The 13,515-nt window shown below is 35.9% G+C and overlaps 3 protein-coding genes across 7 annotated transcripts; 1 reads left to right on the top strand and 2 right to left on the bottom strand.

The window, feature by feature from the left end:
* The first annotated feature begins 234 nt into the window (after window positions 1-234).
* Window positions 235-1,790, top strand: LOC110628105 (TLC domain-containing protein At5g14285). The gene has a single exon (XM_021774600.2). The coding sequence runs from the start codon at window positions 880-882 to the stop codon at window positions 1,621-1,623; it is 744 nt and encodes a 247-aa protein (XP_021630292.1). The 5' UTR covers window positions 235-879; the 3' UTR covers window positions 1,624-1,790.
* A 67-nt stretch (window positions 1,791-1,857) lies between these two features.
* On the bottom strand, window positions 1,858-8,242 carry LOC110628104 (DNA polymerase alpha subunit B). 5 transcript variants are annotated; one of them, XM_021774598.2, is made up of 17 exons: window positions 7,772-8,241; window positions 7,190-7,476; window positions 7,028-7,103; window positions 6,692-6,823; window positions 5,892-6,252; window positions 5,717-5,812; window positions 5,117-5,196; window positions 4,572-4,647; window positions 4,298-4,474; window positions 3,800-3,904; window positions 3,602-3,697; window positions 3,427-3,519; window positions 3,217-3,255; window positions 3,082-3,123; window positions 2,623-2,753; window positions 2,400-2,526; window positions 1,858-2,254 (listed from the first exon to the last, which is right to left on the bottom strand). In XM_021774598.2, the coding sequence occupies exons 2-17, from the start codon at window positions 7,263-7,265 to the stop codon at window positions 2,096-2,098; spliced, it is 1,866 nt and encodes a 621-aa protein (XP_021630290.1). In that variant the 5' UTR covers window positions 7,266-7,476; window positions 7,772-8,241; the 3' UTR covers window positions 1,858-2,095. The 5 variants fall into 5 exon arrangements, with proteins under 5 accessions (XP_021630290.1, XP_043804662.1, XP_043804661.1 ...); XM_043948727.1 differs by having other exon boundaries at window positions 6,692-6,762; window positions 7,028-7,116; window positions 7,772-8,240; XM_043948726.1 differs by having other exon boundaries at window positions 7,028-7,116; window positions 7,772-8,240.
* A 319-nt stretch (window positions 8,243-8,561) lies between these two features.
* On the bottom strand, window positions 8,562-12,258 carry LOC110628103. Its single transcript, XM_021774597.2, has 2 exons — window positions 10,755-12,258; window positions 8,562-10,082 (listed from the first exon to the last, which is right to left on the bottom strand). The coding sequence occupies exons 1-2, from the start codon at window positions 11,460-11,462 to the stop codon at window positions 8,799-8,801; spliced, it is 1,992 nt and encodes a 663-aa protein (XP_021630289.1). The 5' UTR covers window positions 11,463-12,258; the 3' UTR covers window positions 8,562-8,798.
* Between the last annotated feature and the right edge of the window lie 1,257 nt (window positions 12,259-13,515).

The following is a 13,515-nucleotide window of genomic DNA, read 5'->3' on the forward strand; positions in this document are numbered from 1 at the left end:
AAGATTTTGTTTATTTTATAAGAAAATATATTCTTATATTTTAGCGTTTAAAATATTAAAAAAATTTAGTCAATGAAAATTATTGTTTTAGTTATAAAAAAAGTAAACTATTATTTTGAGATTCTTATTACGATTTTTATATATAAATTTATAAATAAATTTTATTTTTAAAATTAAAATTAAATAATAGAAAATAAGTTATTTTATTTTTTTTAAATTAAGTAATAAAAAATAAGTTATTTTATTGAAAAATATTTTTAATGCAAGTTATTTTTTTGGTAAATCAAGGGGGTCTAAATTTTGAATTTGTTGGGAAAGCTAGATCAAATTGGATAAATTTACCATTCTTAATAGACTTGAATAAAACTGTTCTTATCTGTTGATCTCATCGTGAAACTTAGCAATTAAAAGAAGACGTGCAGAGTGCAAACTAAGGAAATTGTCGAGCAGCCAATCCTGCAAAGGTATCCACTGGAACATTTAGCATAACTTCCCTATGTAAACCAAGCTAGTCCTAACCACGTTCCGTCAAGCAATTCACTCTTTCCCCTCTATATCTCTTTTTTTTTTTTGTTTTGGTTCAAATTTGATCGGAAAATTGTTAGGTTATCCAACTTGGACATTGATTAATCACTAATTATTCTACTTTAATATTCAAGTCTACCTGCCATAATACACGTGCTTATTTTTTTGAGTTGATAGTGACAGAATTGATAGGCCATTGGCACAAAAGTTTGGATATTCTCTTGCACGAAAATCTCACCTCTTATCTCTCTCTCGCTCTCTTAATTTAGGATTTATTAGTTTTTTAGCTCCTAAGTATCTTCTTCCTTCAATTATTCAAAATCTTCTCTCCCTTTCACTGTATACTGGGTTGGCATGGATGCTCCGGTTCTTTATGCCCTAATCCTCCCCACATCCTTCATTATGTTCATCTGCACATATCTCCTTGCTTACTTTATAATTTTCAGAAACTGGGGTCCAAAAAACAGAGCAGAAGCTTCAAGCTCTTTCATGTCCTTAACTCATGGAACTCCAGCTGTTATCTTGGCTATCCGTTCACTAGTCCACACCCAAACCTCACAAGCTTTTGCTTCTCCAAACTCCACCTTGCATCATAGAGTCCTTGAGTTCAGCATGGCTTATTTCTTGATGGACCTCTTACACTACATAATTTTCTTCCCTACTGATATTCTTTTCATTCTTCACCATCTAGCAACGCTCTATGTGCTCATCACTTGTCGATACATGGTTCATCATGGAGCTTATGGGATTCTTATGCTTCTTATACTAGCTGAAGTTACAAGTCCTTGCCAGAATATTTGGAGCATAGCACGCTTCCGGAAAGCTGAAGTTCCTGCTGCTGCAAGATTGTATGAATTCTTGTCTCCTCCGTTTTTAGCCTATTATTCTGTGGTTAGAGGTGTTCTTGGTCCCCTCTTTGCGTTTAAGATGGGGGCGTTTTATCTAAGCAAGGAAGGTAAGGATTTGGTTCCTGGATGGGCTTGGATTTCTTGGATGATTGTGACAGTAACTGCAATTTTAGTTAGCATATTATGGGTTTCAAATCATTGGAAAGGGTGGTTAAGAAAAAGAAGTCTAGCTCAGAAGAAGTTAGGGTAGAATTTGGGGGGGGGGGTCTATGTTTAGTTGCAACTCATCCATTGAATTGGCACGGGTGAAGTGTGGATTTCAGCAATTCCCTTGTATCTTGGGGATTTGCAATTGTAGTAATGACAGGAATCATGAAAGAATATTTATTTGTTAATTAATTAGTTTTAAGGAGATAAGAAGGTTATTCCCTTCCAAGGCGTTTCATTTTTTCTTTGAAATAAAAAAGCGATAAAAAATTGAAAATGAATAGCAAATTACAAGTACAAATTTTACAAAAAGAAAAATATTGATCATGAGGTTACCAGTAAATAAAGAAAACAAAGCCTGTTCACTTGGCGGAACTATACACTGATGCAAATCTACTCCAATGGATGGTGTTTTGGAACTCACTAAGTTTAACAGTTGGTATGTCAAATTTTTAATTCTCATTAAGAGCCAGCTGCCAAATTAAAATATTCCTTGGAGAATTTCTCTCCAGAGTTCATATGCCTATGACAGAAGCATTCATCCTGTCAGCACTCCCTTGGTAATTAAGCTCTACAAAAGTGCCCCCACCTTCTCCCTTGGCCAATCTTCCTGGGTTTATACAAATGCATTTCATATGCTCTTCTCCTTCACTTCCTCCACTCAGGTACAGTACCTGTGTCCATGTGTACACATTTGAGAGTTACAGAAAGTGGAACCAATCTTTCAATCAGAATAACAATTGCGTCTTGAATTTTCTTTTCTTAGGTTATCCTGCAGCTGAAATTTAGAGTACAATGAAAATGATGGAGATGCCTGACCTTTATAAAGTATTTCATGTCTGAAGGTAGGATAAGAATTTCAGGAATTGAGGAGATATGAAGTGCTTCTGAAGCAAGCGAAAAATCCAGTGGAATATCTTCTGCTGGTGGATATAATGGATAAAAGCTGTTCCAATAATAATTGAAAAAAAAAAAATTCAAATTCTACAAGACTTCAACTAACAATATCAGGTTTCAGAAAGGATTTGCTTTAATATAATGCCTGCACTGGCTAAGAATATGGCTTGCAAGTCTACTCATTCGATCAATTGGTGTTCCATCTTTTGGATTTCGTGACAACTCCTCTCCACTAAGCTGTCTCAGAATATCTGCAGTGCAGCAACCTACTCTGACCTGAAATTAGAAATTTTTTAGCAGAATAAATGCTTGCATGCTTTGATTCACATGCATATGTATGAAAGAAGAATGAACAGTACCCATTAAGACTTGAAAGTGCCAAATGCTTATCTATTTGGATTATTGAATACAGGAAGTTATAATAAGTTGCTTAGCTAATTGGGTTTTTAAAATATACAGTTCAGCCGAGTAGCTCCAAAAAACAACTATCAGTATCTTTTTTATTTTTTCCAGACATGTAAAAACAGGGACTTTTGAGTAAGAAAAATATTTGTAAAATTGGAACAGCATGCTACAGAATCAGGTATAAAGCATAAAAAAGTACCTGATTTGCTGAAAATACTCCTGGATTCCTGAGACTGGTTATCTAGAATGAGGGAAGAAAATTATATAAAATGTGTCAATGACCTACGAACACCTTCCAGTAGTAAAGATGAAATCCAAATTTTAGATCATGTACCTGATGTTTAAGACTGGGTGGATGAATTTCAAAAGCAGGCTGCATGAACAAAATCTAGAGTTTTAATCTCAGCAACAAATATATGAACATAAGCATATATACATGGATGTATTACGTATATACACTTGCTTTTCTAGATGAAATACAACTTCTAAGCAACCAAAAAAAGAAACCAGAGGAATTATATCTAAAAGTTAGAAAAATTATCACCTGAGGGAAAACAAAATCATGGTGAGCATCCCGTGTAGATGGCACAATTAACACTTGTGCTTCGGGGCCTGAATATTCCACGTAGTCTTGCAACTGAAATGTAAATAGGAAAAAAAGATGATGATATTGCAAAATGCTTCCTTAGATAAATGGCACTAATCTATTGAGTATATACCCTTCTGAGAATCTCCATATGAAATATCTCATCAAAGCTCCTATCTACAGTTCCTTTCTTAATCTCTGGATGTTCAGAATCAACAAATGGTCCCAGCTGAGAAAAATGCCAATAAGTGAAAAAATATGATACTTCTCTGGCCAGGTAAGTGACTCAAATATGATGTTGAAATATTAAAAAGAAAAGGTGGGTTCATACGAGTATAAGCAACTGTGGTAGCTTTCTGGTTGCATATGCCAACAATTCTGTCAGAGGCTCAAACAATAAGTTGTCTGTTGTGGTAAAAGGCCCAGAAGCAATAAGCTGAGAATAATTAAAAAGAAAAAACGAGTTACTATAGAGATATTCTAGAAAAAAACTACCTGATATTATAAATCAATATCATATATTGCAAGATCATTGCAACAAAAGCAAATTGGTATCGTATATGTCCTCAGTGACTCTGTCTGCAATTCATCTGTTCATTGATTGATACCTGAATACGATATAACTGATCCTAAAACATGTTATATTTATTTAATTTTGCAAATTCATCATTAAATCATATAATATTGGATTCTTTAATTGTTTGGACTTTTAATCTCATCCATCCCAGCCATATTTGTGGTCTCTATGATGCATTGCATCTTATGGTTGGGCATACCAAAGAGTATTATTTTCATATCCTCAAGCAATGCAGAAGACAAGCTTCTATACCGTTGATATCTCTCCTTGTGTATAGGTGGACTCAGTTGCTTGAATTTCCTGATCCACAGCTTGCTTCTTTGCAGGGTGCAAATCCTCATCAGGAGAAGCTAACAAAGGAACATAATCTACCACTTTTGAAGCAATTAAACAATGTCCACTGGGATTGTGACCTTCAACACCTACAATCTGCAGAGCAATTCTTCTTGGTTAAACTTCAGTTTGGCATATACAGTAAAAGATATAAAGTCTGAAACATATAGTCTTATCAAGTTTATATTCTTACCTGTCCTGGGAAAATGGAGAACTGGCTCAAGTTATGCAAGTCCAAACGAACACACTGTCCTCCAGAATGCTCAACACTGCTGAGATTATGAAAGATTAAACCCCCTACTAAACAGGAAAAGTAACGATAGGGCACATATTGACACAAAAATCATAAAAAGCTGCAGTTGGCTGCCCCATCCTAGTGATATAAAAAAAGAATCACCTAACAAGTACATCAAGTACCAAAGAGATGGACAATCTAGTCCCTGTTTTGGCATGGACACAGTTAACAGGGGGCTTGGCCAAACAGTGAAGAGTGAACAGAGCATTGATCATACTGTCTCATGCATGAGCTTGCAAATAGAGGCCAGTTAACTGGCTTTCAAGAACTGGCTTCAGTACCATATACATTAAAAGAGTCCATTTGCAACTAATCATCTCTGATGGTGAATGATGATAAAGCGGTTAATACACGGAAAACAAACCCGTCCACCCCAAAAAAATCTGTCTTTTATTGACTGATACACATGGGCAGTAATACAGGAAACTCCACAGGTTTGTTACCTGCTTTGCAACAAGATTGACTTCTCATTCAAATGACCTTCTCCATCACAACAGATCATTCCAACAGCAAACACATTTCTCTGAAATGATAACAATTATCAGATGTTATACATGTATCCTTACAATGATATATAAGTTCTTAACGTAAAGCAGACTGGAAAACGATGACAAAACTAGGAATCTATTAGATATGTGCTTAGAATAAATTAATAGAAATTAAAATTAAATTAAATGAAAAAGTAATACAGGAACACTCGTGCAGACAAGATTTTTATAGTAAATATTATGTCCTCAACATATGAATTACCCTGAGTGATCCTCTACATATAAATTAACCCAACAATAAAAAAACTGTAAAAAGGTAATATTTTTTTATCTATTACAATAGAGATTACAACATATTTATACACGAGAGACCGTGTCTAGAAAGAAAAGGATATCAAGCCTATGATCATGCAATCCCTAAGATTAAGCAATTAACACATCTATCAATATTTACTTTCTATAACTTATAACAAAAACATCATAAACAAAAATTGTACGTGGTCATTGTAAGAAACCAGAGTTTTTTCAGAAAGAGTAATGAAGCAGCCACATTACCTGTGAGGCAATTGTAGGGTCCATTGGTTCCTCATAGAGTCCAGAAGAAGAAAGCACAGCTGCATGCCTTCTGATGCGGTTCTCAAGTGCATTAAACTAAATAACCAAAACAAGTTAGTGAAATACATTAACCAAAGGTCAGGAAGAACCATTATATTCATGAGAAGAATCATACCCTGTCTTCAATCCTGTCATACATGAACCTGCAACCTGGTTCCGGCCCAGATCCATGGAATACTAAGGAACACTTCTTGGCGGGATGCACTCTCTTGATAATATCATCCTCAAGATTCTCATTAGCATGCTCAGTGTCACCATTCTCTGTATCAGGCAGATTATTGATGTTGAATTTGACCACAAACTTATCAGTTCGTAGTCCAAAGGGTGTCACATGCTTTGATGGCTTTCCAGAGGAATAACCATTTGCATTTGATTTGACTGTAGAATCAAATGGTTCTGAATCAAGTCTTAGAGTCTTGTCTGTTGGAGTTCCAGGAATTACTTCTTTCAAATCTTCCTCCTCATCGTTCAAAATCCTACATGAATATTTTCTTGTAGTTCATTCAAATTGTTGAATTATAAAAACTACATAAACTAAAGTCCGCAAACTAAACAGTTATAGCTCTCCCAAGTCCCAACTAAAAATCATTTTCTCACAGCCAGGTTAAGTACTGGTTGAACTAGCTGCATCATGCCAATAGCATAACATGTTTCATACAGAAAGACTTGCATCTAGCCAAACATTTGACTGCGAGAGTGAAATCCATTTTACCAACAACGCAAGTCAATTTCTTTCAAACAAAATCGTATAGAGAACAAAAAAGAAGTCTGAGTTGAAATAAATTTAGTACAATTTGGCAACCAATCAAGTGACTTACAATATGCACTTTGACTTCAAAAGGACAAAATTGGCCATGTAATGTCCAACAAACAAGAAAGTAAATTGAGGAAATAGTAATAATATAAGCTGCTTACATGTCAACATCTTTGCTAGAGTAGACGTGCAAATTATGTTCCTCTCTAAGAACTGCTTCTTTCTGTTCAGTCTGCAAGTGCAATAAAAATCCATCCATTTCAGAATTTTGCACCGTTGATTCATCTAATTGCCTGTTCCAAATCACATACCGCTAAAATAAAACACTCATTCAAAATTAAGAAAAGTAAATACCTCAATCCATCTACACTTCAAATCTTAAACAATATGAGGTTAAAAGAAAAAAAAACAACAAAACTTACCCATTTATACCCAACAACATATTCGCAATTATACTAATAATAATAAAGAAGAAGAAAAAGAAGAATTATTTTTACCTGTTAAGATAGTAAACCTCCCAGCTAGAAACAAGATCTGATGGCTTGAGATTGTAATTTATACAGAATGTAAGGCCTAAAAGTCAAAGCTAAAGTATCAGCTAGAGCAAATTCAAGTGAAGAGATAAAGGGGGAAATTGAGGGAAAATGGAAGAGCATTACATTTCTTGAGAATTTCTTCTTCGTTGTCTAGCATGAATCCAATTTTGTGGAATTCTTCTTTAATCTCCACTTCCATGATGTTCTCGATCTCTCTCTAGGGTTTCCTGTAAGTTGAAGAGAACTGGGAGGGCAAATGCAAAAAATGGCGGGAAAACGCTGCTTGCGAGTGATAAATTAGGGACTTCGGGGGTTGTCTGTTGGTCTATTATACCCTTCCTCCTTTGCCGTTATAACAGAAATGCCCTTCTATATGTCCATGTTCAGTTCAGTTCGGTCCAGTCCGATTACTTTGATCCGGCCCATAAAAAAATTGAACTAAATTGAATTATTATTATTAAAATTAAATAATATACATCTATTTATTTTATAATATAAACATTATATGTACTATATATTAAAAAATTAGTATAACTCAAAAATATTTTGTTTATAATTAAAATTTTCGATTAATTGTTTTATTGTTAATACTATAAAATGAAATAATACATTATTTTAAAATTATAAATATTAATGTCTACTCTTCTAATTGTTTGGTTAAACATGGATGAATGATTCTGAGCGAGTCAAATGAAAGAAGCATACCATCCAAGATGAGCCATAGCATAGGGAAGGCTAAGGACACAAGCACGAACCATGGCAGTAACATTGTGGAAGGCAGAGTACCACCATTTGGCATTCCTTGAGGAAGTGATTGGAAGCCAGTCATCAATGGCTTTCCTTCTCACATCAGCTGTAGTTTCCAGTGGATGATCATCTGCAATTGTTGTCAACATAATGATGGTTGTTCAAAGGAGATTCAACTTTTGGATGAATGTAAAAGATTTTCAAATTTGATTGACTGTGATTGATCTTTTTGATCCTCCTGGCAGTCTGACATTCCAACATAGATGGAGAGTTGAATGGATCTTGAAATGCTATAATTAGCATTACTCATTTGGACAAGGAACGTAGTATGCTGTTTGTGGTCTAAGCTGCTATTTCTTTTTATAGTAATTGAATTTGAATCCATCTCAGCTGTGAAACTGAAAGTGTACAAACTTGTCCTGATCATGCTTTTGTAATTGGGACCTGAGGAGGGGCCTGTTGGTAACTTCACACAATAATGGGAAATTACATGACTTGGATAATTTCTTATGAGAGCTAAGATTCTCTGAAAGGTTGAGTCTCTCGTTATTTTTCCTTTTTTGACCTGTAAAGTCTTGAGGGATATCAAGGAACAGCTAACAGTCATCCACACTTAGTAAATTAAAGGAAGTTCACAGTTCTTGCATAAATATTAATGTTAGGACCAATGGCTCTGGGTTTTGAGTTCGATCCCTAGAACCAATTGTACTTGAAACAAATATTAGGATGGAAAAGAAACGGGCTTGTTGGGACACCAAATTAGATTTTTATAACAAGAAACTTAGGAGTTGACAATGATGAGCAGGACAACATCGTGTCCCTTCAAAGTTCAAGCACTCTTCCTTTCTCTTCTTCTATTCAGGACATGTATCACACATGTGGAAGCAAATATGAAAATTTCCTTCTAACGAAACAGCTAGATGCGAAATAAAACAAAAATAAAACGACTGCTCACCAAGTTCTAAGTCTTTTTTGTACAATCAATTCAGGCTATCAGAGAAGCAGTACGTTTGTAACTCTGAGTTTTCTGTGAATAGCTTATAGAATTATCCACAGCCAGGCCCTGTGCGCCGAAACAAAAATACTGGTTCATCAACTTCTTATTCAAGGATGGTTGTCTATGCTTCAAAGATGGATTCAAGCTCGAGGGTCCTGCAATATCAACACCCTTTTCTTTATCTAGTGAAACAGGTGAAGCCATGGATGATTGTGAGAAAGGACTTGAAGGTGATTCAACTGAAGCAGCAAAATGTGGCATTGCTTGAATGACACCATGTGTTAGCCCTGCAGTAAACTTCTTTCTGGTTAATGGACTTGGAAGACTACTTCTGAAAGAAAACACATTTCCATTGCTTGAAAGGCAAGAATGCTTTGAGTATCTCTGCCTAAGTGGAATTGGATGATCTTCCAAACTTCTGGACAAGCTAAATGAATCTAAAGAAAAATTGTCAACCAACTCTGTACTAGCATCTCTTTTCTCTTTCTTCTTAGGCCACTGGAGGAGAGACTTTAGGTGCCTCGCTGCATTATTTACAGAAGCTGACTTCTTATTATTTGCAGAATCAGCTGTGTCAAATTCACTTGCTTCACTCAAGCATGTACTGTAATTGACACTTGTTAGATCGAAGGTGGCATCTGACGCATTCTCAGTACTGGTATATAAGAATATCTCTGCATCAGGAATTCTGAAAGAAGTGCCAGGACTGCATCCTATACCGTGCCCGCTTGAATGGAAAGCAATAACACTTCTAGTCATATTTTCCTGAGAATTACATATCGCTCCAGCTGAAATCAACTGCTTGATTAAAATTTCAGAAGAGGCAGTTCTTGGCTGTTGGCTGAGGAGATCTAGTGGAGTCATGCCATTAACATCACAAATATTTAAATTAACTGATGGCACAGTCATGAGAAGTTCCACCAGATTAGATTGAACATTCTCAACTACAGCCATGTGAAGGGCCGTTCTTCCGTCATTGTTAGTGACATTGATGATGCCTTGGATGTTTACAAGTTCACCACTCACTAACTGCTTCACGAGCTCTATCTGCCTATCTACTCTGCGGAAACCCGGGGTTTGAAAACCTGACACAGCCATGTGGAGAAAAGTATCTCCATATTTGTTTGTTATGGAGATCAATGAGGGACATGCAAGTATCAGAACCTCTACAACAGCTAAGCAACCCCTGTAAGCAGCCACATGCAATGCTGTGTTTCCTTGATAATCAGTGGCGGCGACAAGTCCATCACATGGTATTATATCCTTAACTACCTGCACAAGCAAGATGATAAACTCAGTCCAACTTGTCATTTTCCTAAAAGATTCAAGAAGTCTTTGGGGACCATCATAAGGAACAAGTTGATGTTTATCTAAAAATTTTGAAGAGCTGCCAATGGATGAGCACATCCAAGGGCTAAATCTAATATCCATTATCACTAGAAGAGACCAAGAGTCTTTTCGCAAGTTTATTTCACCATCAATGCGAAGGATTTTATTTGCTAGAATGAGACTTCAAACCACTGGAATGTTAATGGGATGCTGCAAAGCAAGAAACACATTTCTACTTTCAAGGATAGCAGTACAAAGAAATAATGCAAATTAGATGACAATGGGCCGTCCCATTTTCCCCCATTTCCCAAGTATGCAGGAAGATTTAGTTAATTTTAACATGGAACAACAACAATCAATCAGCAGAGATAAATTCTAAACTAGTGGCTGGTTGTCTTTAGGACTCAAAGAGTGTGAGCATGTGCAATGCAAGTCATACAGACAGAAACTTGTTTCTTCTTACTTTTTTTACCCATTTTAAAGAAGCTAAGCAGTCAATTTCGAGTCTCTGTCATTTTGCCAAACATCGACTATTTACTACAAATCAAGTCTGTTACAGTAATCATTTGCTAGCAAACTAAAATGATCAAGCAGGATACAAGAATTAGTGGATACCTCAACCTGCCCTCTGCCTGAGGCAGTATGCAAGACAGTAGACCCTTGAGCATCTCTATAAGCAAAGACACAAGAGAAATCTCCAAGAAGCTCTTTCAAAATCTCCAAATTTCCACCTCTAGCCGCAGCATGAACAGCTCTATTCATCATATCCTGCCTAAACTCTGAATAATTCTTATCCAGCTGATCCTCCAACTCTTGATCAGAGTTCAGGCCACACCTCCGGGAAATGGAGAAATCAAGTAGGAGCTTGAAAACATCAGAATTCTTGCTCCTGGCTGCGGCATAAAATATATCAGTAACACCATATTCTCCTTCCCCAAAAACAAGAAGAGGGTCTCTCTCCAACAATTCCTTGAGAAAGCTCACATCACCAGCTGAGGCAGCAGTGTACAGAAGCCAACCACCGTAGCCAGCTCTAAGGAGAGTGTTATGACCTCTCTTTGTTTCACACTCCAGAAATAGCTTCTTGGCCACTAAAGCACGACAACTGGCAACACCAATGAACTGTTCCTCATCATCCCAAACGGTTTCAAGGCGGCGAATTCGGCGAAGGGAGGTGAGTTTGATGAGGAGATTGGTGTCAAGGTAGAGAAGCTCCCTTACCAAGTCATACTGACCGTTGGCTGCTGCAAAATCAATCGGTGATGCATACCACCATTGGTCACCTGTGCTTTCCCAGCGAAGAGGGAAGTATGAAGGTGGCATTTTTAACAATTTTCTTAGCTATTATTAGACCCAGATCAGGATTTAAACTTACTTACCAACAAAAGATGCAGAATTCAGGAGTTGTGGAATGAGAACAAATATACCGGTTAAACTGCCATTATCCAGTTATGCCAATTAGAACTTTAAAAAGCGGAAGCAAAAGAGAAAAAGCGAAACACATTGGTCCTTTTCTCGGAAAGATAAGCGAAAAAATAAAGAATCTTGGAGTCAAGGATTAAGAATCCGAAAATTAGCAGGATTATAAAGGGGGCAGGGCTGGTGAGACTGTGAGAGAGAAAGATAGGAAACATTAGATCATCATGATATGAGAAAACGAAGAAAACCCATTACTGTGATGAACAGTTGATAGCGGGAAAAGGAGAGAGAAACGAGACTGAAGTACAAGAAGGAGGAAAAAGCAAAGCCCTTTGAGGAATGAAATTAGAGACGACAAATGCAAAGCAAAATTGCTCAGTTAAAGGAAGGAAGAAAGATACCAACCTTTGAACAGTGTGTTTGCAGAAGATAACAAAACAAGAAAAAAGGGGCCAAGGGCCATTTGATTATGGATATTTTGGTCAAGCTCTTACGGTCGGTGGAAAAAACACGCTACAAACTGAAAAGTAAGCACTTAAAAGGCTTAGATTCCTTTCTCTCGTGAGAGAAAGGGAGAGAGAGAAAGGGAGCAATCATGCAGGTGTCTGATGACTGAACAGGAAAGGATTCTCAATTCTGTGTGTTTAGTTTAGTTTACTTTCATTTACAGGGAGATGATAATGAGGACGGTCAGGTAGGTTTGGTCTATTGATGGACACTTTTTGCTATCCTTTTTGGCCTCTTATATTAAGAGATTTTCTTTTTCATAAATATATATACAACTTTATTATTTTATATCAGCTTATCAAATATTTATGGAGCCATCAATTTGTTTCATAATTTTTGAATTATTAATTACAATATTATTAATTTAATACACCGCGTCCAACTTCATCATGTGATAATTTAAATGCATACAATAATTTTCCACTTGAAAGATACATTGAACAATTTTATTATTGTTTTCTTTTTCAATTAATAGAAACCGTGTTTTTCTTTTTTAACATGTAAGGATATTCATGTCGGTTTTAGGTGCAGGTAAAATTAATTTTTTTAAAAAATTTATAGTTGTAGTGACTATTAATTAATTTTACATAAATTTAGATTAAATAATTAAATACATGTTTATATAATTTGTACTAAATATTTATTCTAAAACAAATATTTCTCATGCATTCTAAATGGAGCAACACCGGTCACCGACTACTTATTTTCAACGAGGAAGAAGGACGGTGGTAATTGCGACTTTATATTCGGCTACTTGATCAACTAGGTAGAATATAGCCTGTTCTGCCCTGCTGTGCGCGAACCACCCACAAATTCAATACTTCTTAAGGTTTTAAGTAGACTGGATGGAGAATCAGATCCTATTCAAGCATTCTAATGTTGAATCAGATGCACATGGCTCTTTAATTAATAGGGTACCCAGCCCAGTCCAGCCATGTCAGTCATTGGTTGGTTGATGCATCATCATCAATTTTATATTCACATTATTATTGTTTTTCAAAATCAATTAAGCCTAAATCGTCTGCTTGGCTAATGTTGTTCTCTGGCAGTAGCATTAGAAATATGAGATTTTTTTTTTAAGCTTCGACTGCAGCTCCGACTACGCATCTTATATCAATGAGCTGAAATTCTGCATTAGAAATACATAATTAATATAACTAAAATTTTATTTTAATTTTATTGACGTCTAAAATATATATTCCTTATGAGAAAAATAGATAAACAAGAAAATGGATAGATTGCAGGACGTGGCTGGCTTAACGGCCAGAAATCTAAACGGGGTGGTTGGAGTTGGATTCATCTTTCAAGCCTTCGATTCTATTTCACATCTTTTATGGCTCATCAGACATCTCCGATCGTATGCACAATTTTTCATACTATTTTGGTGTTTTGCATTAAAATGGTGCAATATTCTCTCTAACCTTCTGCACTAATTTTAACACTAAAAAAA

The sequence above is a fragment of the Manihot esculenta genome, chromosome 12, assembly GCF_001659605.2.
Source record: "Manihot esculenta cultivar AM560-2 chromosome 12, M.esculenta_v8, whole genome shotgun sequence".
Taxonomy (NCBI): Eukaryota; Viridiplantae; Streptophyta; class Magnoliopsida; order Malpighiales; family Euphorbiaceae; genus Manihot; species Manihot esculenta.